At 38.2% G+C, this 23,956-nt stretch overlaps 1 protein-coding gene across 1 annotated transcript in view; it reads right to left on the bottom strand.

The window, feature by feature from the left end:
* Positions 1-23,956, bottom strand: part of SLC9C1 (solute carrier family 9 member C1) — a gene marked incomplete at its 3' end in the record, with an annotated part of 86,923 nt that overhangs the window by 30,190 nt on the left and 32,777 nt on the right. Inside the window, exons 12-17 of the mRNA XM_081085990.1 lie at positions 23,279-23,404; positions 18,859-18,953; positions 14,913-15,032; positions 8,336-8,531; positions 4,718-4,903; positions 1,044-1,193 (exon numbers count right to left, since the gene is read on the bottom strand). Coding sequence (XP_080942116.1) covers positions 1,044-1,193; positions 4,718-4,903; positions 8,336-8,531; positions 14,913-15,032; positions 18,859-18,953; positions 23,279-23,404 — 873 coding nt within the window. The remainder of the gene's footprint in view (positions 1-1,043; positions 1,194-4,717; positions 4,904-8,335; positions 8,532-14,912; positions 15,033-18,858; positions 18,954-23,278; positions 23,405-23,956) is intronic.

Below are 23,956 nucleotides of genomic sequence, written 5' to 3'. Positions count from 1 at the left end.
TTTATGACAGCCTGCAAATGTGGGACATAGAGGCGGCTTTCAACCTTAAGTGAGTTAGAAAGTTTGGCCAAGATGTGTGAGAGCAAAAATGAGGCTTAAAAGTGGACAGCACCCTAGAGAGGCAAGTCCTTTTCTATTTTCTATTGTCTATCATCAAATCGCAGTGCTAAATATGAGTGGTTAGGAAACAAAACAAAATTGAGGGAAATAGTTTTAAAGTGATAGGTGTTGAAGGGAGGAAAGACACCGCTTTTTGTGTTCTACTAACAGTATTTAATATTTAATTTTCTCAAGTACAAAGTTTTGGCATATAACACATAGCATTCAAATGTTCTAAATTGCCTCAGGAAGTAAATATTTAATTTCTGATGTAGCTGATAAACTTCGGTGCCCTTGTCAGTGTGAATCTGCCTCAATTGAGAAAATAAAATATAAAAGCTAAAATTTAGGCCCTAGAATTCTCTTTGCTGCTTATGTGTTTGGGGGGGCATAAACTCTCTTGGCTTCATTTTTCTCCTCTGCATAAGGAGGGAACTAGACAAGGTTTCCCTTTAGATGAGTTATTTTTACTTCTTTCCATTTGCCAGATCCCCATCCTTTAATTCTTTTACTATTTACTGTGGGAAAATAGGGGATAGAGAGAAACAGAAGGAACCTTTGTGAATGACGAAGAAGCTTTATTTGCCCCACACTGCCACCACTTCCCATCCTCCAGTGTTTCCTGTTTAATGAATCTGTAGCCTGATCTATCCTGGAACTTGCATTGGGAGGAAATGGACCACTGCGCATGGGGGTCATGATTGCGTCTGCAAGGACTGCGAGGTATGTTCCAAGAGCTTTGTGACTTGATAATATGGCACAGACATTTTAGTAAGATTGCTTTTCAGTAATAAAATGTACACTAGTTTAAGTTTTTACAAAAATTACCTAGCAAACCAGGGATCTAAGAACACATTTACATATATAGATAGAGAACATGATGGGTGAGGGCAACTGAACGGTAGGGAAAATAAACCCTTCTCTTAGTCTTTAGTTTTTCTCACCTGTTTAACCTTCTTAGAACTTGCAATCTGATCAATTATAGTCATTATGTCTGCTTCACCTTGGACATATCCTTTTAGGATAGCATATTTATAGGACAGCTGATGACTCATCCTCTTATCTATAAATTGCAGCAACTTTGGTGTTATGAGCTGAAAAAGGAGGACTACTATTTAATATACATTGTAAAAATTTTAGTTGATTATACATTGATTTGTTTAACTAAAATAGATCATATTAAGAAATGACATGTTCTTAACAGTAATGATAGTAACTTGTCAAGGCTCTTATTATTGTACTCATGATACCTTTATAACTTCATGGGTAGAGCTATTTCCCTGTAACTAATAATGTTGGCCACCTGTGTAAAATGATGGCTTTATTTTTTCCTTATTTTCCTTATAGAGAATTGTATGCTATTTTCAACTGGTTTAAGTTCTTGGAAAACAATGCAATCAATCTTTTCTGGGCTTAGTAGAAAATGACTGTCTATAAAATACTGCCACTTTTACCTGCTAAATCTTCTGCTAAACCAGTGGTTCTCAACCTTGGCTGCACATTAGAATCACCTGGGAATATTTTTAAAATCCTGATTTCTGGGCCTCATCCTCCGGAAATTCTGTTTCTTTGTTACCAATGTTGTGGCCCCACCCCATACAAAAGAAACAGAATTTCTGGGGGAAGAGGCCCAGAAATCAGGATTTTAAAAAGATTCCCAGGTGATTCTAATGTGCAGCCAAGGTTGAGAACCACTGTGCTAAACTTTTTGTTAGTTGGTCCATTTGGGTTAGAACAGACCACAACTACACTGAGTGGCCAGATTATTATGACATTTGTAGGCAAATTAGCCGTACACTGCATCGTATGGGATATAGAAGCCAAAGGCCTGTTTGAACACCTTTGCTGTCTGCAGTTACCAAGATAAAACCTCTCCAATTCGCACAGGAACACAAGCTGAGCGTTGGAAAAAAGTCATGTGGTCCGATGAAACACGTTTCCAGTTGCATCATGCAGATGGCAGAGTGAGAATTTGGCAGAAACAGCGTGAAAGCATGCACCCCACATGCATGAGTACAACCCTTCAAGCTGGTGGGGGCAGTATTATGGTTTGGGGCATGTTTTCCTGGCATGATTTTGGCCCTTTAATTCGTGTGGAACAACGTCTGAATAGCACAACATACCTAAGTATCGTTGCTGATCAGGTTCATCCTATCATGTTGATGGCGTATCCCAATGGAGGTGGCTTCTTCCAACAAGACAATGCGCCATGCCACGGTGCTCGTATTGTGCGGGAGTGGTTTCAAGAACATGAGGGAGACTTTACCTTGCTTATGTGGCCTCCACAATCACCAGATCTCAATCCAAAAGAGCCATCAGGCAGTTGGTTCTACAACCATCAAATCTCACAGAACTGCAACAGTGCTATTCATCAGGCATGGTGTCAGAGTCCTCTCATCACCTTTCAACATCTCGTGGAGTCAATGCCAAGAAGAATTGCCACAGTATTGAAGGCAAAAGGTGGCCCAAGGAAGTACTGATGGGGTGGTCATAATAATCTGGCCACTCACTTTCAAATATATCCCATGTTCAAAGGCTGTTAAATTGTGTTGTTTACCATATCTTCAGAAAAAAATCATTTCTACTGTCGTCGTAAACAAACTGCTTCCCTATTTATAATGGTCTGGCCCTCTAGCAACTTCAGCGTGAAATTATAGCTAATTTGCCTACAAACGTCAGGTGGTCATAATAATCTGGCCACTCAGTGTATACTCGCTCTTGGACCCCACAATTAACTTTTCACTGTCTTGTTGCTGAGGGTGTAAATCTCCAGGTTATCTGTCACCATTGTGCAGTCCTCTAACTTCAGTGGAGTTGGCTGCTCCCTGTTTTCCTGCCTGTGCTCCATTATCTTCATACTCTGCCTTCCAGTCACCTGCCATTAATCCTCAAGGAGCTCATATGCATGCATCCTTCAAGATTCAGTTCAAGTGTCAACTAGTAAAGAAAGTCTTTTATGTCTCACTAGTATTCTGTGCATACTACTGTTTTGTACTTACCCAACTCTTCTTCAATAAGCTGTCTGGGGGCAGAGACTATATCTAATTTGTCTTCATATTTCAAGGGCCCACTATTTGACATAAGATAATGGTTAATAATTTTCTGGATAAATAAAAAAGCTTTTCTTATGTGGCTTATCAATTTCTTCACTTAAAGTATTTGGTTAACTTTGTATATCTTCTATCAAAAAGAATTAACTAGTCACTGGAATGCACAAGCCCTGCCTTCCTCATGTCAAAATGCAAATTAGTGTAACTTATGGTCTCATATAATACTAAAAAGGAAAAGGCTACTAGTTGCATACTTTTATACCTGGATGGCTTATGCCTCTCAATAGCAAAAGTATTTTTAAACGTGTATGAAAGCTTTAAATATAAAGATTCTAATCTGTTAGCTTTATATCTAGATGAAATATATCTTATTTAGCTTTGTATCTCCCACAGTGCTTATATGTGTATGTGTCTTGTTTGTGTATGAATAGAGAAAAAGGCAGAAAGAGAGAGAGAGAAGAGAATATCTGTGTATATATATTTATTTATATATCTGTGTATATAAAAATGTATATATTTCTAGAGCTTTGTGATAGAGGGAGTGTTATATAAGTGAAATAATCATACAGAAAATAACTACCCATCATACTTGTTACAGAGAGATATATTTGACAATCAAAAGTAATTTTTGATGCTGTGATTCTATAATACTATACATTTATATAACACAAAATGTATATTTTTTGGTGTCTTGATTTTTATTTGTTTTGTCACCATAAATGATTTGCATGGTTATATTTTGTTGTTGTTGTCATAAAATATGGGAATCTTTTATTCCAGCCATCTATAATAATAAACATTACTTGGGAGTTAATTTGTACTTATATTAATACTAGTGACCCAGTGCATGGATTTGTGCACATTGAAAGGAAATTAAGTAGAAGGTGGCCAGTGGGGCAGGACTGGGCAAGACGAGCTGGACAGGCTCTGGAGTCAACCACTTACAGTCCCTTCCTGGCTGGCCACACCTGGGGCGGCACCACAGCTCAAAGGTCGTCTGTGGAGTGAGTGGGGTCCCTCTGGCAGGTGGGATCCCTTGGCCTGGCCTGCGGGGATCGGGCTGAAACCAGCTCTCCAACATCCCCTGAGGGGGTCCCGGATTGTGAGAGGGTGGTTCTTGGGTGATGCACCCCAGAATCAGGCTCCCTCCTCTTTGGTTCTGGGTGCATCACTCTAGAACCTCCACTGCCACGTTTCTGCAGCTTGACAGCTCCTTCATTGAGCATCTGCCCCCTGGTGGTCAGTACACATCATAGCTACCTGTTGGACAGTTGAACAGTCAGATGGTCACTTAGGCTTTTATATATAGAGATGGAATTTTTCATGTACTCTCTATTCAAAGAAAAAGCTATGTTGAGTATTTCTATACTTCCATGCACTAATGAATTTCTAATATAATTTGAATATTTATGTTATAAAACTTAATTTGTCAAAGGAATCTAAAATTTGAAACATAGACATCAGCCCAACAGAAGTGGAAGCCATACAACTCATCAACTTGTTTTAGTTTACATTATATAAGACCTATGAGAAGAAATTTGAAATTGCATAATTTAATAATTCTTTACCTTCAAAATGCGTAGTACGCGAAGAAGTCGAATAGCTTTAAAAAACACCACTATTTCATCCAAATCAAAAATGTCATAAATGGTCTCTGCCTCAACAATCATTACATCTATGATGCCAACTAATGCAATTACTAATTCAAATAGGTTCCAGGCATGCAAAAAATATTCTTTCCTCATTGCTGCTATCTGTTGATTTTAAAAGGAATTATATTATTTATTTGTGATTTCACTATATCATTTCTCTACAATAGCTGAAACATCACTAGTTATGTTTTTCTCTGATCTACCTTAAGACTCTACTTTTCTAAAATACTAATACACTATCATATTTTAAAATAACAATTTGAAATTAAATGTTTCAAATGTCAAAGTCTATTCCAAAGGAGTAAATATTCAAAATAACTACTATTTTATGATAGCTTATCAATTCATTTCTTCTTTATTAAAAAAAACCCTTTTATTGAAAATTACTATATCTAAGAGACTGGGAGGTGTCAAAAATATTGTGTACTTCAGCCGGGGAAATTAGATTTCATGTGGAATTTTAAAGAAAGAGTAAGTTTGCAGAAAATATATCTGTTTTGAATATGCTGTTTGCAATGTCTACGCAGTATTTTGCTGGAGAGATCCAGTCAGCTATTGTCTGTATCATATGAGGCTCTAGATAAACCTGAGCTGAAGGCATAAATATAGGAGTAATTAGACTATGGATGGTAGTAAATGCCAGGGAAGTGAAGAGATAGCATGGCCTATGAGGCCCTTTACTGTTAATTCATGGCTGTGTCTCCTGTCTCAATTTCTATATCCTCTACACAAAGTTAGCATCTCTCCAATGTCCACCTTGACCATCCCACCCCTAAGCTCCAGTCATGGGGAATGATGCCTCTTGTTGTGTCACAATGTTGCCTCTAAGTTCTACCTTGTTCTTGTCCATTATGCTGTGTGCTCATGGTACTCGTTTCCTACTTTGGCTCTTATTCATTATTCAAACTCCAGCTCAAGTATCTACTACCCTTGAAGGTCTTTCTTTTCTGACCCTTTTATTCTGAATAAGAAAATCCTGTTGTTGTTTTCCCCCCATAGCTCCTGTGTAGTCCTTTATTATAATACTTAAGATACTGATTTGTAATTTGGATGAATTTGTTTTCTTTTAGCAGCCTTATGCCCCTACTCACCATGATTCAAAGGAAGTGTAAGAGGCAGACATATCATGTCTCAGGGAAAGCATATGCTTTATTACCAATTAAGAAATTGCTATGCTATTTACAAACAGATTCCTGTGTGTTTGGTGGTAGAGTCATTTCCCTTGATTCTGCTCACATTCAGCCAGGCTGAGGAAATTCAGTGTCTGAATCTATAAAGCAGAAGACCAGATTCTGGTCTTATGAGGTCCTGCCCACATCACCATGTAGCCTCCATAGATGTCTCATTTCCTTCTTATTGAGACAGGTATAAGTTGGATCATTCTCTCAGGAACTTGAAAAAATTAGTATAAAGACTGTATCCAAATTCCAAGTATTCCGAAATGTGAAGAAGTTATCTCCAGGTCACTGGAACACAGCCACAGGAGAGGAAGAGCCTGGTGTGGAAGGTAGGTATGGACTTCAAAGGAATAGGGGTTTGTTGAATGTAAGTCTGTCAAAGAATGTTTAGAAGTTCAGGTGATGTTCGCAGATGAAGAAAAGAGATTACTACCCTTCCTTTAAGAAAGATTCTAGAGGTCATTCCTCTAACAGGTTGAAGAGTGTTTGGGAAAATGTTGAAAATATAGGAAGGAAAAATTTTAAGGCAGCATTGTTTATTAAAAAGAACAATACCTATGAAGGGTTGGATCCCAATTCTACTATTAATTAGCTATATGATTCCAGATTAGTAACACAAGTTATCAGACACTCAGGTCCCTCATCTGTAAAATTCACATGGTATATATACGAGTACAGGGTGTCCCCATAAATGTAAACACACTTTAACAGCTGATAGCTCAATTGATGTTTCTTTCTTTTCAGATTTAACCCGTTGGAATTAATAATTATTCAGTGTTTATACATTTTTTGGGACTGTGTGTGTGTGTGTGTGTGTGTGTGTGTGTGTTAAAATGTTAATTTAAGGATTTGAAATGTTATAATAAAAAATGACTGGTACTTTATAGGTGATCATTTGTTATTATTGTTAATAGAATAATGGATATTTTAAAAAGGCATAGTATAAAGGAGGATAACTGAATTAAACAGAAAAGGGGGTAGAGGAAATGTTAGATGAAGGCAAGTTTGAAAACTGGGCAGTGAGGACACATTTTGTGTGAAGTAGATGGGAGACAAGAACAGGGTTGCACAGGGTTGGGAGTATCATCTCAGCTATGATGGCTGACCATATAGTCCAGTGCTGCTGTCGTAAGTGCAGCGGTTCTCAACCTGTGGGTAGCGACCCCTTTGGCGGTCAAATGACCCTTTCACAGGTGTTGCCTAAGACCATCCTGCATATCAGACGTTTACATTACGATTCATAACAGTAGCAACATTACAGTTATGAAGTAGCAATGAAAATAATCATGGTTGGGTCACAACATGAGGAACTGTATTTAAAGGGCCAGAAGGTTGAGAGCCACTGCCTAAGTGGACCTGATTGGATGAAGCTATGGCTATTCATGGCTCTGACAGCAGATTCAATGTGGCAGAGTACAAAGAATAACAGAGTTAGAGGAATCTTCATCGATTATTTAGACCAACCCTGACTTTTACAGAAAAAAAGAAATTGAAATTGGGAGAAATTCAGTGACCTTGTGAACAGTTTGTCATAGAAAACCAAAATCAGAGCCATTTTACTAAATTCCAGCTCTGGGCCCTTTCCACTATAGTACATGTTACCGTAAAAGATATTACATATTTTAGGAAACTCTTCATTCTCACCCTCACCCTGTAACTAACCCTAACATTAATTGCTTTATTTTTTAAAAAATATATGAACTGTCCTACGGTCATTCCAACTAGCTTGGAATTTATCACATGTAATGTGATGGGTTGTGAGTCTATCCCCTCTCCAATAGCATCACTCTGCAGTAGCATTTTAATTTCTCATTAAAAATTTGAGACTCATTAATTTTGTCCAAAATAAGTATCAGATATACTTATTTTATTTAAACTTTCTAGCTAAAATATATTACAACTTGTTGATCCATATGGCACAATATTGTTATCAATTTGTGGGTGTATATTTCCATTATTTGACAACTATCTTTATATTGGATTTAAAAATCAAATTATGATATCATTTTGTATAAATGAGTATCTATCCATCTATTTATCCATTTATTTATCTAGTTAGTGTAAAAATAGTAAAACCAACATCCATGTGTTTACTACCTTGCTAAGTTTAAGAACATTTCTAATACCTGTGAAACTCATTCTGGGTCCCTTTGACACACACTAATCCTTAAATATGGATATGTTATATTGAGTCACCCTAAAATTATCTTTAAGAACTAAAGTTTATTTGTTTGAGAAGTGGAAGAGAATTTTATACACTCTTAGAAAACTGTAGCTAGTGTTGAAAAATGAAGTTAGGAAATCTCCCTCTTGAATATTACACACACACACACACACACACACACACTTTGATTACCTTAACTAGGCACTCCAGGATGTAAAATCCCATAAATACGTAGTTAGATTGTCTTAATTCATCCTCATAGATGTCATCTATTGTGGGTATCCAAGAAATTATAATAGGGAACGTATTCATTAATATCACAAGGTATCCGACATATTCAAATTCATCAGTAAATACTATCTTATGGAATACATTAAGAAAGCAATATCTGTAAAAAAAAAAAAAAAAGGAGGAAGTTTTATCTGATAAAAGAATCGCATGGAATTATTTTCATTATATGTCCAGCTCTATTCTAATCATCAATAACTATGGCGTCCAGCTTAGTTCTGGGAGGTGGCCATCAGGACTAACAGCTTCTGGCATCCTACTTCCGATAGTGTCCTTTTAATTTCCTCTTCTGGAAATGACTGATGCTGGTTTTCCCTCTTTTTTTCTCACCTTCCTCACCTCTCACTCATTTTTACTGTACTTTTTAAAAATCCTCATCTGATTTTATGTTGTTTTTTAGGTTATTTTTAGAGAGAGAAGGAAGAGGAAGAGAAATATCGATGTGGGAGAGAAATATTGATAGGTTGCTTCCCGTATAGGCCCTGACCAGGACCTAACTCGAAACCTAGGTATGTGCCTCAACTGGAATCTAACTGCATTTTTTTTTTCTTTTTGGTGAATGGAATTACGCTCCAACCAACTGAGCCACCCCTCCAGACTTCACTGTACTTTTAATAGAAATACTTTTGTTTATAAGACAGGGACAATTTTTTAAAAATATATTTTATTGATTTTTTTTTACAGAGAGGAAATGAGGGGGATAGAGAATTAGAAACATTGATGAGAGAGAAACATAGATCAGCTGCCTCCTTCACACCTCCCACTGGGGATGTGCCTGCAACCACGGTACATGCACCTGACTGGAATTGAACCTGAGACCTTCCAGTCTGCAGGCCAACGCTCTATCCATTGAGCAAAACTGGTTAGAGCAAGTCAGGGACAATTTAAACTGGAAATATTTTTTTAAAAAAAACAAAGGAAATCCTTTCCACCTTCCAATAATTCCACTTCTCAGAGATAACTACTATTAACAATTTAAATATTTTTCTGATCCTTTTGTTTATATAATCACTGTCTATAAACACAAAAGGAATATCACACATACTGTCCTGTAACCTGATTTTTTTCTCTCTTAATAATAAATTATGAGCATCTTCTTTCTTTGTCAAAGCATAAACTCAAGACCAAATCCCAGGATGTGTGTGGTGGAACAGTTTGGGTCCACATTTTAATAAAAAAAAAAATTTAAAGTTATGTGTATGCTGTGGAAAATATTTTCCATACTAAGTATGCTAGAAGGTGGAATTAGGGATGAGGATTTACTTTATGTATTTTTAATTTTATTTTTTAATTATTCAAATGGTATAATAATGCATTTTTATTGTTTAAACTCTTATTGATTAATTAATTACTGATTGAAAAGTGGTTAAAGTACTGGATCACTTCCCTATTTGCAGAGGTCAATCTGTGTTACACAGGACTTGAAACTTTTACAATTTGAGGTTCTATTTAAGAAAAGAACATAAAACATGAACACAAATATAATCCTGGCATTAAATTGGTAGGGCCCTCCAGGCCTTCAGGCAGTGATTCTGATTTAATTTTTTTTAATTTCTTCCAGCAATAAAATAATATCTGGTAAAGTATTGCACTTGAGGTTACCTTTTGCCTGTTTATAATGACTTGTTTATGCCACAAAGATGAATTGAAAAAATATGATGCTAATTCATAGTACCTTTAAATCTTTCATGTTCATGTTAACTTCTTAATACTGAAATGCTATATTGCTTCTTATTACTATTTTGGCCATGGGTTCCACTTGATTACCTGGTCCTTCCTGCCATAATGAGCCTTGATCGGTGTGTCAGTTAGATAATATGAGTGTTGGGCTAGATACTAAGTCTGTTTGTCTCAATTATACACTCAAAGCCTTGGGGAAATAACCACATAGTGGACCTGCTGGACTTCTATGAGACAGACTCAGCCAGAAACTTCATTAGCCTAAAAGCTCCCAGTTTAACTTGAGGACTATGATAGGATTTTAAGCTTTTTGTATCAGTATTATTTTAAACTAGAGGCTCGGTACACAAAAATGTGTGCACTCGGTGTGTGTGTGGGGGGGGGTCCCTCAGCCCAGCCTGTGCCCTCTTGCAGTCTGGGACCCCTCAGGGGATGACCACTTGCTGGCTTAGGCCTGCTCCCCAGGGGATTGGGCCTAAGATGGCAATCAGACCTCCCTCTGGCAGCCTGGCAGCCCTCCGGGGATGTCCACTTGCCAGCGGGGAGCAGGCCTAAACTGCAGTCGGACATCCTTAGCGCTGCTGAGAAGGCAGGAGAGGCTCCCGCCACCACGGCTGTACTGGCAGCCATCAGCCTGGCTTGTGGCTGAGCAGAGCTCCTCCATGTGGGAGCCCACTGACCACCAGAGGGCAGCTCCTGCATTGAGCATCTGCCCCCTGGTGGTCAGTGTGTGTCATAGTGACCAGTCATTCCCAGTCTTTCTGCTGTTAGGGTCAGTTTGCATATTACCCTTTTACTATATAGGATAGAGGCCTGGTGCACGGGCGGGGACCAGCTGGTTTGCCCTGAAGGGTGATCTGGATCAGGGTGGGGGTCCCGCTGGGGTGCCTGGCCAGCCTGGGTGAGGGGCTGAGGGCCGTTTTCAGGCTGGCGGGTGACTGAAGCTCCCAGCCTCTCTCTTTTTTCTTTTTCTTTTTATTCTGGGATTTATTTACCTTCTATAGCTGTCACTGGAGCTGAGAGCTGGCTCCAGTTCTGAGGCCGTGGCTGCTGAAAGCAGGTATCTGGAGTTTGTTTGGCTTCTATAATTGAAACATTGTTGCTTTCCTGCTCACTCAAGCTCTGAGGCTGCGGCTGGCTGAAAGCAGGTATCTGGGGTTTGTTTAACTTCTATAATTGAAACATTGTTGCTTTTGGAGCTGTTGCTTCAGGAGCTCAGAGCCAGGCTGCGGCAGGCGGGGAACCTTGGCTTCCTCCATCACTGGAGCAAGCAAGCCTCATGTTCGCTTCAGTTGAGTGGCTGCCAGCCGCCATCTTGGTTGGCAGTTAATTTGCATATCTCCCTGATTAGCCAATGGGAAGCATAGCAGAGGTATGGTTAATTACCCTATTTGTCTATTATTAGATAGGATGCCATATCCTCAAAGTACAAAAATCCAGGTATTTTCCTTTTCCCAATGCATAGTAACTCTGGTAAAGTGCCTAAAGGTCCATTTGGAAAAAATGTATATTGAGAGAATATTTCTCCTGTATACTTGTGGTATTGTTGCCATCCTTTCTCAAGAGCTCTGGATCTGAGAACTGACTTATGTCTGGAAGAAAGGTGAGGGATCATGATTTTCCATTGCAGTATGTGATCTCATCCCTTTGCCCACCAGCTCTCTATCTTTTGAAATCAAGTAATAGTGAGTTAACTGTCAATATTTCCCTTTGACTTATGTTATTTGTTAGCCATTCTCTGATTTGCTGCTCACAAAATAAAGTATGCTCATCCTTTCTCTGACATTTAAGTGCTGACATTTGTCTTCTGCCATTCATTCTGCCAAGGAATGGCAGGAGACAAAGAATTGAAGCACCAATTCTATTGTTTCAACTATTGTTAACCATGTCCTGCAGAAGACATCTATCATTGAGTTTATCACTGTTGCCTTGGTGAAGGGAAATGTTCTGCAGTCTTCCCAGAGGTCATGTGGTTGGTTCTTCATTCCCATATAATTAATATAGTTAAATATTATAATTTTTTATCATCTGCACCTCATTTACTGTAGATTTTTGGCCTTGTCAAACTTCAAAACCCATTTCAGGCATGTAATAATACCAATTCCAAGTCTTGTTGACTACATGTTGAACCTTGGCTCATCATGGATAAGACCATCATGCCAAGAAATTCTTCATAATCTGGCCTCATATTGCAATCTTCTCAAGATCCATTCTCTCGTATGTTCTACTAGTGTTCTCTGATATTGATTAGGTCTTGTAAGTCCCTCAGTTGATAAGTTGTAGAATCCTCTAGCTGTGTTAAGATCTGACCTCGGTAATTACCTTGGAAGTAATAAAAGGTGGTAGAGACTAACCCTGAAACAATGACAAGCTTTATCTTGTGATGTGTCTGTAACCTGTGAAGGTGCTGGGAGGCTATCATCCTCCAGCAAGGCAGAGGCAGCTGCTTCTGTCAGGCCAGAGTGTTCATGAGGATATGGGGGTTTAGCCTCTTCAAATTTGTCCGCCCAAGTGTTAGCACTTCAAATCTCAGGGTCCTGACATTTTTCTATTTATTCTTATTTGCTCAACTCTAGTTGTATCTCTCCAAATTAGATATATCATGTTGATTTTGTATTCAATTCTGAATAATTCAAGTTGAATTTTTAATTTTAAGAATTATAGGTATTTTTCCATTTTTCTGTTCAGTTTCTTTTGGTGATTGACTTGTTTATGTTTGTGAGTCCATCACTTATTAATTTTAACATTTCAGTTATGAAGTCATAGGGATATAAGTCTGCTGGTTCTTTTCCATGGTTATTTGTTTCCTTTCATGTTTTTTGCTCTTTTTTAAATGCCATATCCCCATATTTATGACTTTATCCATTAGCTAAAGAACTCAATTTTCAATGAAATGTTACTGAGCACTTAGTAATAAACATTAATATTTGTTAAATGACTACCCAGTGCTAATCCCTGGACTTCTACACACACTATATAATCTTTACAATGATCCCATCAAGCAGAGGAGAACCCAACTATTATATTTTAGCATCTGCTATTTGCCAGATGCTTTACATAAATCAGTTAGCTTCTAGAATATAACAAAAATATTATTATACCTATTTTTCAAATAAGGAAACTGAGACCTGAAAAACTCATTTAGCTAATAAATGATGGAGAAGGGGATTCTAAATATAGCATGTAACTCCAGAATCTGTATTACCTACTGAGATGAATGGCATTTTGGAGATAGTTTAACAGATAAATTGACTATCAATTATAGTTTTCAAATTTCTCTTTCTTTCTTACAGCAACAAAAATAATTACTCAGAAGGTTGTAGCTTAATTTAGTATTAAAGGCTTTAAAATAACTATAGCACAGATATGTCCTTTTGTTGTTTATTGAGTGTGGTGGATTAGACACTCAATCTTTGATACTCCTATTGAGTTGAAGAAAAGACATAAGAGCCATCCAAGTTGAAAAGGAAGAAGTAAAATTACCTCTATTCATAGATGACAGGATCTTATATGCAGAAAATCCTAGAGAATTCCCCCAAACTGAGAGCTAATAAGTGAATTCAGCAAAGCTTCAGGATATAGAATCAATAAATAAAAACAAGCTGACCTGCCTTAACTGGTTTGGCTCAGTGGATAGAGCATCAGCCTGCAGACTCAAGGGTGCCAGGTTCAATTTGGGTCAAGGGCATATACCTTGGTTGCGGGCACATCCCCAGTGGGGAGTGTGCAGGAGGCAGCTGATCGATGTTTCTCTCTCATCGATGTTTCTAACTCTCTATCCCTCTCCCTTCCTCTCTGTAAAAAAATCAATAAAATATGCTAAAAAAAAAAATCAGCTGACCAGTGTGGTTCACTGTTTGAGCATTGACCCATGAACCAGGAAGTCACAGGGCAAATGCTGGATTTTGGGATCCATCCCAGTGTGTGTGTGCAGGAGGCAGCCGATCAATGATTCTCTCTGATCACTGATGTTTCTACCTCATTATCCTTCTCCCTTCCTGTCTGAAATCAATTAAAAAAACATATTAAAGGAAACCTTTAAAATATATATTAAAAATCAGTTGTATTTCTATATACTAGGAATAAATAATACAAAAATTAAATTAAGAAAAAATTAATTATGAAGGCATTAAAAAAGGAAAAAAATACTTAAGATTATATTTAACTGAAGAAAAGGTGAAAAAATAAATTTGATGAAAACTTGTACAATGAAAATGGTAAGACATATCTGAGAGAAATTAGAAATCTTAGTAAATGAAAAGTCATTCCATATTCACAAATTGGAAAGCTTAATGTTGCTAAGAGGGCAATTCTACCCAAAGCTGTCAACATATTCTTTGCAATTCCTATGAATATCTTAATGGGCATTTTTTCCCCAGATATAAACAAGCTAATTAAAAATATTTGTATATGTCCCTGGCCGGTGTGGATATATACAAATATTTTATATTTGTTGATGGGAGCATCGTCCCATACACCAAAAGGTTGAGGATTCGATTCCTTATCAGGGCACATACCCAGGTTTCAGGGAGATTGGAGCACATATGGGAAGCAACCAATTGATGTTTTTTTCTCTCCTTCTCCCTCTGTCAAAAATTAGTAGAAATATCCTCAGGTGAGGATTTTAAAAATTCATATACAATTGCAAGTAACCCTAAATAGCTGCACCAATCTTGAAAAAGAAAAGTTGATGGACTCATACTTCCTGATTTCAAAATTGTCTACAAGCTGTGAAAAACAATTTTTTATGTTAAAGAAATTAAACATAAAATTATCATTATGATTCAGAAATTTCACTTACCTTGATGGGACCCCTTTTTCCTTTTTAGTATTATATACCCAATTGAGCAATACTTTTCTAACAAAGGTAAGAATTGTTTTGCTTTCAGAATAATTCTTTATTGTTTCAAGACTCATATACCTAAAAAAAGAGAAATCTTTAAATATGCTTTTAAATTTTGGGATAAGTTGAATGCAGTATTGACAGAAAGAAAAAATACTATTTTGCCCAGTGATGACTGGAAATGAGACATTTTCAGGGGCATAGTTTCAAGTCTCAAAGTTATAGATACAACAGACATACAATTATGAATTTTAATATGTGGGGCTCACTTATTAAACAGAGAGTATAAAAATCTGGAGATACATGGTTTAAAATGGTAGAGAGGTCAAGGTTCAGGAATAGAAAGCATACCTTAGTTCAAATATTTGGGATTCAACTACATATGGGTTTTCATGTTGTGAACCCCATTATCTGGTTTGGCAATGAACAAATTACCTCATTAACCTGTTTGCTCTGTAAAATGGAGGTAAAAATACCTATGTTAGCCTGGGATAATTAAATGAGAAAGTATTATGAAACATCCAGCCAATCTTACATATCCTCTCATCTCCTTTCTTTCACCTTTTGGGCAAGTAGCCAAGGAATTTATGGGGAAAATACAAGTGGTAGATTAAGAGTTAAAATGGTTTCTTGGAGAATTCAGTGGTAATAACCCCCCAAAAGACACTTTGGTGGCACTTGTCTGTAGTTTTCTTCTGACTTTTCTATTGAGACAGCTTAGATCTGTGTGCTATGATTTGGTCTTGTTTGGTTTTATGAGGAACTTACCTGTTGCTGTCCAGATACTTTTATTGTCTTCCATAGAAGGAGGATAGAGTTTTGTCCTTGGGTCTGAGGTCCTACATTAAAAAATGGCTTAATGGAAGGTCATTGGTGACTTAAGTTCAAAGGCGGACCTTGTCCTTCCTATCTATATATATAAAAGCCTAAGCGATCGGTCAACGACTTGACCAGCCAGCCGGTCGGCTGGTAGCTATGATGTGCACTGACTACTAGGGGGAAGATGCTCAATGTAGGAGCTGCCCCCTGGTGGTCAGTGCACTCCAACAGCGGAGCACCGTTCAGCCAGAAGCTGGGCTCATGGCTGGTGAGCGTAGCTGTGTTGGCCTGAGCCTCTCCTGCCTCCGTGGCAGTGCTACCAGGCAGCAGTAGCAGGTGCAGTGGGGCCAGAATGACCAGGAATGGCATGGTGCCCGGCCCCTGCTCAGGCTCCTCCCTGGCCATCTGCCGCTTTGCGCACTACTACATCCTTCGGGGGATGTCAGCCTGGCCTGTGGGGATCTGGCCGAAACCAGCAGTTCAACATCCCCTGAGGGGTCCTGGATTGCAAGAGGATGCAGGCCAGCCTGAGGGACCCCACAAGTGCATGAATCCATGCACCAGGCCTCTAGTTGATTATAATGTTCACACTCTGAAAATTGGGCAATTTATCTGCTATAGGAAAACTGATGTAATTGAGAAAAAAATAAAATCACTCAATTCTCTATGATTCAATATAATAACATGGGAATTACATTTAAAAAATCACTAATGTGTATATGACTTGATTCATTCCTAATTTTTAAATTATTTATTGGACACCTATTATGGTTGCTACATTCTGGGGAATAAACCATAAGCCACACACAAATACTGGTTTCTGTCCTCAAGGATTTAGCAGAGTAGTGAAGTAAAACATGCAAAAACAATTGCAGTAAAGTGTAGTAAATGTTGATATGGAGATAATCTATAAGAGGACAAGCCAGACCCACAAAGGGGGCACATTTATTTTCTTTTGTGGGGAGGCACATTGAATAAAGTCATGGGGAATCAGGAAACCTTCCTGAAGGAATTAATATCTAAGGTATGATAATTTTAAAAGTTCTAATGAATCCTAAAATTCTGTAATATCAGTAAGTACATGACATTTTACAGCCCAAATTAAGTAATTCAGGCTCCTGCAGTCCTATTTTTATATCAACTGTTCACTGTTTGACCCATATTAGGAAAAGAGTATGATCTTTTTAACTGCATAGTAAGACAATTTAGCTTCAAATCTAAGCTCTGTAATTTCTTAGACAAATAACATTGGGTAATTTATTTAATCTCACTGGGGCTCACTTTCCTCATCTGCAAAATGAAGATTATAACAATGGCATTCACCTCATAGGATTTTAGACATAAAATTGGTAATACATGTTAAATGTTTAAGACTGTATCTGAAACAAAACTTAATAAAAGCTCTTTATTCAATATATTATTTCTTAGGTAATTACACAGGCACTTAGCACAGGTCTTGGTACTCCTTTTTAAACCTGATACTCTTTCTCTCCTTAGATTTTTTTTTCTTGCCACAAGACACCCCAAAACATGGGGTTACTGGTAAGAATCATCAGCAAATGGCAAAATCAACTCCAAGACAGCCAAGCAAATGAGCAAGTACTCAATTACAAGTGTAATTAATAGAAAGTCTCTGGAGATTGGAACGCCATTTCACTAATCTTGATATATCCCACAGTGCCTGGCATATAATTCTGTGTATATTAGTATTCAATATTTACTAGTATCTCTTACATGTGTGAATAAAAATGTAATATATTCCAAAATTTGCCTTAATTGTCTACTATGAATTTTTGCACCTCTTTAACCCCCTTCTCCCACTGTTGACATCTTCTTTGTGTCCATTTATTCATAGACTTATGCTGCTTCTACCTTCTTGGAGGATTTTAAAGAGGAAAAATCAAGGCAGTGGGCTGAACTGCTCTGTATTGTTTGTTTTGTTTTGTTTTGTTTTGTTTTAATTAACCTTTCATAGACAATGAAGTGATAATGCTTTCAGCATGTCATTTATTCACTCTTTGAAAAGTATACATCATACTGTTTTAAATTGACTACGTTTGCCCAGCCCTCTTCCTGAACTACCCTACCACCACTCAGGTCTCCTAAGCATTTGAAGGGCTTGGAGCAATAGGGCAAATGGAGAGCCTTGCACTATATGTGAAATATTTAAACATTATTAACCAAGAAACCAAAATTTTAAATAAGATATTTTATCTTTCTATCTTGACATATGATTTGCATGGCTAGGCTTGAATTAAAACTCATAGACTCTGAAAATTTGTACTTGAACTCTAGCAAGAACATGCTCCAGTGTCTGGCTGCTTCTCATCCCACATTGTCTTTCTCTCTCATGGTACCACAAACCAGTGGTACTGTGAGTGGACACCAGGCTACCACACCTCTTAGGTTTATACACTAAAGGCCCAGTTTGCTTTTAAGGTGATGGCTCATGGGAAAAGGTCCAAGAATACAACCCCATAAATAAACGTAGATTCATTTGAGCAGGGAATTTTGGTGTCCTTAGTACCAGGAGTATAGACCAAAACAAAGGTGTATCTAGGCTTTGTTGCCTTCATCCTCCCACAGGGGGTAACCTTAGGGTAATCCCTAAGACCCTGACTTTGAGGAACTCACTGCTTACTGTGGAGACTTAATCTAAAGAAATCATTACAGGTGTATGCTGAAAATTCAGAGAGGGTGTGTTGTGGGAAGATGTGCCTATAGGGATCAAGAAAGTTTTTGACTTAGTGAGACATTTGATTAGTGAGAGAAAAAGAGAGAGAGAGAGAGGGAGAGAGAGAGAGAGCAGTTTATTGTAGTTTAGCTTTTTAGGAAGCAAAGGAGAAAGGGCAGAGCATCTTAGTAAGAAGGAGTAGCTTGTTCATATGTGCAGAGGTCTGAACGAGTAGAGCAAGTCAAGAAAACCCAGTGTAGGCTGTCTGGCCTGGTTGTGGGGCATAGAGCAGACACGGGCTTCCACACATAATACTGGATGATCCCAACTTATCAGACAAAAGCAAGAAAAAAATCTTGCACAATTTCTAACATTAGGAGTATGGAAATTTTCTCCTGACAATGTACTTACTCTCCCTTCTCACCAAAGCTTCCTGCTGCGCCCACCAGCATCTGGACCGCACTCTGGGACAGAATTTCATTCCTGTATTGTCTCTGGTAGCTTGCCTGAAAGTCGAGTCACATCATGATACAGCGTGAATAACAATGGCAACTTTTTATTCACTTTAATGGAAAAATAATCTGTGAGAAAGAAGTAAAAATCCCCAAAGAATCTATATCTTTATAAAAAGAAGCTCTCTTACAGAGTACAGACCATGAGATAGGTCTGGATAGCTCATGAGTGTAAAAGTTAGGTCTGAGCAGTGGGTAGAACCCAACTGGTTCTGTAGGAAACGGGGGTCCTTCTAGATGTTAATTACACTTGCCAAAATAAATGGAGTTCTGTGGCCAGATAATTATGGGAACTACTGAAAGCCGCATTCCTATCTTAAAAGTTTGTAATGGACGTTAGATTATTAAAAGCTCTGAGGAATTGTACAGTGAAGGATCCTGATACACATATTTTGACAACAGAACTCTGTGGTGTCCAGTCTATTATTCGCATTAAATGAACTGCTACTGTCTTGCAGGACACATTCATTCATCCTTTCAGTCCATGTATTGAGAGTCCACTCTGCTTCAGGCTTGTGCGGGGGAAACCCCTGTATGACATTGCTGCTGGCCTCAGTGCGTTGAAAATAATTGTGTAGACCAACTTCCAAAATTGGAATCTTTGCTATAACTAAAGATTCCTGGGTTCCATTGAATACATTCTATCTGCCCAATCATTTATGGATATTAAAACATGGTTTTGATTCTAGTGCATGCTAGGAAGAAATAGAACTGGATTTGAAGGTGAGGGAATTCAATAGCATAGCATTTTTCTCCTCAAATTTAATTAAAATACTTACAAAGTAATGTGAGATTTAAATACATTCTGTATTCTCAAAGATTAACACTGTAGCTTATGGAAAAATAAGGAAGATGAAAATGATATGAACTCATGAAAGCAACACAAATGATAAAGCAGTTACTAGAAAAATATTAATTCTTAAAATATAATTCACACCGAAATGTAAGAAGAATTTAGAGAATGGTTGATTCTAAAAGTAACTGCCATTTATTGACCTGTCTACTATACTATTGAATTAACGGATCTCTCTCTCTCTCTCTCTCTCTCTCTCTCTCTCTCTCTCTCTCTCTTTTCAAATTTATCTTTATTGTTAAAAGTATTACAGATGTCCCCTTTGTTTTTTGTTGTTGTTTATCTGTTTTCCCCATTGACCCACCTCCTTCCTGTACCTGCCCCTCCCAAGCCTTTGCCACACTATTGTTTGTGTCCATGGGCTATGCACATGCCCATATAAATTCCCGAGGTAATCTCTCCTCCCCAACCCCCTACCTCCACCTTTCCTCTGAAATTCATCGTCTGTTCATGGTTCTATCTCTCTGGATCTATTTTGTTCATCAGTTTATGTTGTTCATTAGATTCCACATATGAGTGAGTTCATGTGATACCTTTCTCTGACTGGCTTATTTTGTTTAGCATAATAATAAAAAGCTTCTGCAAAGCAAAAGAAACCATCAGCAAAGTGAAAAGAGAGCCCACTGCCTGAAAGGACACATTTGCAAATGATACATCCAGTAAGAAGTTAATATCCAAAATATATAAGGAACTCATACAACTTAACAAAAGAAAGACAAACTATCCAATTAGTAAATGGGCAAAGGACCTAAATAGCCACTTCTCCAAAGGGGACATACAGAAGCTCAAGTGATATGAAAAAAACGCTCAGTCACTAAGCATCAGAAAGATGCAAATGAAAACGAAATGAGGTACCACCTCACACTTGTCTGTCAGAATGGCTACCATCAACAAATCAACAAACCATAAATGTTGGCAAGGATGTAGAGAAAAGGGAATTCTAGTACACTGCTGGTGGTAATGCAGACGAGTGCAGCCACTGTGGAAAACAGTATGGAGTTTCCTCAAAAAATTAAATATGGAATTCCCATTTGACCCAGTGACCCCACTTCTTGCAATATATCCTAAAAACCTTAAAGCATCAATCAGAAAGAATATATGCACCCTTATGTTCATAGCAGTGTGAGTTATAATAGCTAAGGTTTGGAAACAGCCCAAGTGCCCATCAGCAGATGAATGGATAAAAGAAACTGTGGTATATTTACGCAATGGATTACTATGCAGCTGTAAAAGAGAAGGGACTCTTACCATTTGCAACAGCATGGATGGACCTGGAGAGTATTGTGCTACTGATATATGTGTTTTAAACAAACATTTAATTCTTGCAACGGGCTTGTGAGGAAGGTATTCTAATATGTATTTTATAGATGAGAATGCTGAGGCTCAGGGAGTTAAGTAGATTTCCCAAAATCACATTAGCACATCAGTTTTCTCTGAATATAAGCCTGTCTCCTGTTGAGCCCATATGGCATATTGCTCCTCCTATACCAGGCTTTGTCATGCTGTGCTGCTTCTTCTAATGAACAATAGTGGAGAAGATATTGCCTCAGTTAAAAAGGGCTGGCTGAGATTTAAATAGACATTCCCAAAGCTTTGAAAACTTTAATAGACTAATAAATATTATGGTTAAGAGCAGTGAACATTAGAATTGATATTGCAGGAACCAAGTTGACAAACTGAGATAAACATGAAAATATATCTAGAAGGAAGAAGAACTAAAAATATGTGAAGTGAGATGAAAATCTAGAGCAGAGAGATCCAACCTACTTTGGAAAAATAGTATTTCCTGGTTAAAAACCATACATAGCACTAAATCAACAAGATATAATAGTAGAAAACAAGTGTTTAAGGCAAAAAATCAAGAGGGTACATGGAGTGTATCTTGCAAAAACAAAGGATTTCACAAGCAGAAAGAATCCAAGGTTATTTAGTTAGCTTAAGTTTTCTGTTTTACAGATAGGAAGGATAAAGACTGACGTGAGGAAGTCCTGAGTCACACAGCAAATTAACAATGAAAGTGAGATTCAAAATGGAATCTCCTGCATTGCTTTAAGGGTTCCTGAATCCTATATTTTCCTGAAATAAATTAAAAATCTGGAAGAGATTCAAAGACATGATCTCCTAAAACCTGCTGGTGAAACATGGCACCATCCGGGCATAAGTTCACCCTTCATGGTGCCCCCTCACTTCCTTAAAGAAAGTATTTAGGTCCTCGGAAAAGCTGCCTTTCAGACTCAGCTTGTCTCCCGGGGTCACTGCCGGAGAAAGTAGAATGCGTGGAACCCTGTATGACTGGCAGAGCTGAGAGATGCCTGACAGCCCCATGTGCAATGTGGAAGGCCCACCAGGAACATGTCTAGAGGAGGAGGCATGGCAACTGGTCAGTGTTCTGCCCTGAATAGAAAATGGTAACTAGGCTGCTGGCAGTTTCCCACAGAATCCTGCATGCTGCTGTGTTACACAATTTCTCTAAATTTTACTCAAGATTTTATACAAAAACACTAGAGGCCCGGTGCACAAATTCTTGCATGGGTGGGGTCCAGCAGGCCCACTCCAATGGGGGCCAATCGGGCTGGGCTGGCCAGGGGGAGAGGATGCAGGAGGTTGGCTGGCTGGCCCTGCCCCCCATCAGGGGATGGGGAGCTAATTGGAGGCCAGGCCAGCTGGGGGGAGGGACCACAGGAGGTCTGGGGGTGGGGGGTGATCGGGGCCTCGATTGGGCCATTTGGCCACCGCAGTGTGCGTCATAGTGACTGGTCATTCCAGTCGTACCGGTCACTTGGCTTTTATATAAATAGATAGTACCTTATACTTGCAGTTGTTAGTGAATTTGGTGGTATCCTCTCATGAAAAACTGGTTTGGACCCAGAGATAGCTAGTGATTGGAACTGACTGCATAACACATCTGAAGGTTGAGCTCAGCTATGTTTCCTGCCGTTGGGACCTGTGAAACTGCCAGTTTCTCATAATAAAACACCTTTTACTTAAGCCAGTGGTTCTCAACCTTCTGGTCCTTTAAATACAGTTCCTCATGTTGTGACCCAATTATTTTCATTGCTACTTCATAACTGTAATGTTGCTACTGTTATGAATTGTAATGTAAACATCTGATATGCAGGATGGTCTTAGGCAACCCCTGTGAAAGGGTCGTTTGACCGCCAAAGGGTTCATGACCCACAGGTTGAGAACCACTGACTTAAGCTAATTTAAGTGATTATTCTCTCTCTCTCTCTCTCTCTCTCTCTCTCTCTCTCTCTCTCTCTCTCCCTCCCTCCCTCCCTCCCTCCCTCTTATTTTTTTTGCAGTCAAGCAGATTCCTAAGACAATGTCAAATTTCCCTTTGCCTTTGTAAACAATATATTAAGCTATGCAGGTGAGTATAATCAAGATTATCTTCAGCAAGGGAGAAGTTCTCAGTATAATGTTAGGTCTAAAGTACTTGCAGAAGTGTTTAATGAGTACTAACTATTTGTGCTGACAGAATACGCCTGTTGGCCAGCTCCATTGCTTCAATGTTAAGGGTCTCATCTATTTCTGTGTTACAGTTTGGACAGTTCACCTTTTGATGTTCTGTTGTTTCTCCTTGGCTTAACTAAGTAAAACACAAATCAAAACCAAATAAATAATACATGAATATTAACATAGTTTAGCATAAACCTTGAGCAAGTCACACCCCAGTTTGGTTTGAAAAATTATAGAAAATTTTCTAGATACAGAAAAATGTTCAAGATTACTTGCACAGTTATCTAGACATAAAATGATTGCCAGTTTGGGGAGGAAAGAGTTATAGCATATCTTTATCTTTACTTGGCATTGTTGACAGTTTATAAAAGCTACTGCATATATAATCACACTTTAAGCCAGTGGTTCTGAAATTATGTTTCCCCAGTAGCATCTGCATCACTTGGGAATTGTTAGAAATGAACATTTTTAGATTCCTCCACAGACCTACTGAATCTGAACCTCTGGGGAATGCGGCAACACTGCTCCTTGTTTTGAATTTACAACATATATTTGTGTGTAATTAAAGAGGTTGTCACTTCTACTTTGCCCCACAGTGATCACAAAATTCCCTAAGATCCTCTCCTAACTATTATGGTGAATAAGGAGTTACCAATACAACATTTCTGTCAATTGTAAGTAT

This window comes from Myotis nattereri (genome assembly GCF_964212035.1).
Source record: "Myotis nattereri genome assembly, chromosome: 3".
Classification (NCBI taxonomy): domain Eukaryota; kingdom Metazoa; phylum Chordata; class Mammalia; order Chiroptera; family Vespertilionidae; genus Myotis; species Myotis nattereri.
This window is presented reverse-complemented; position numbering and strand designations above follow the sequence as displayed.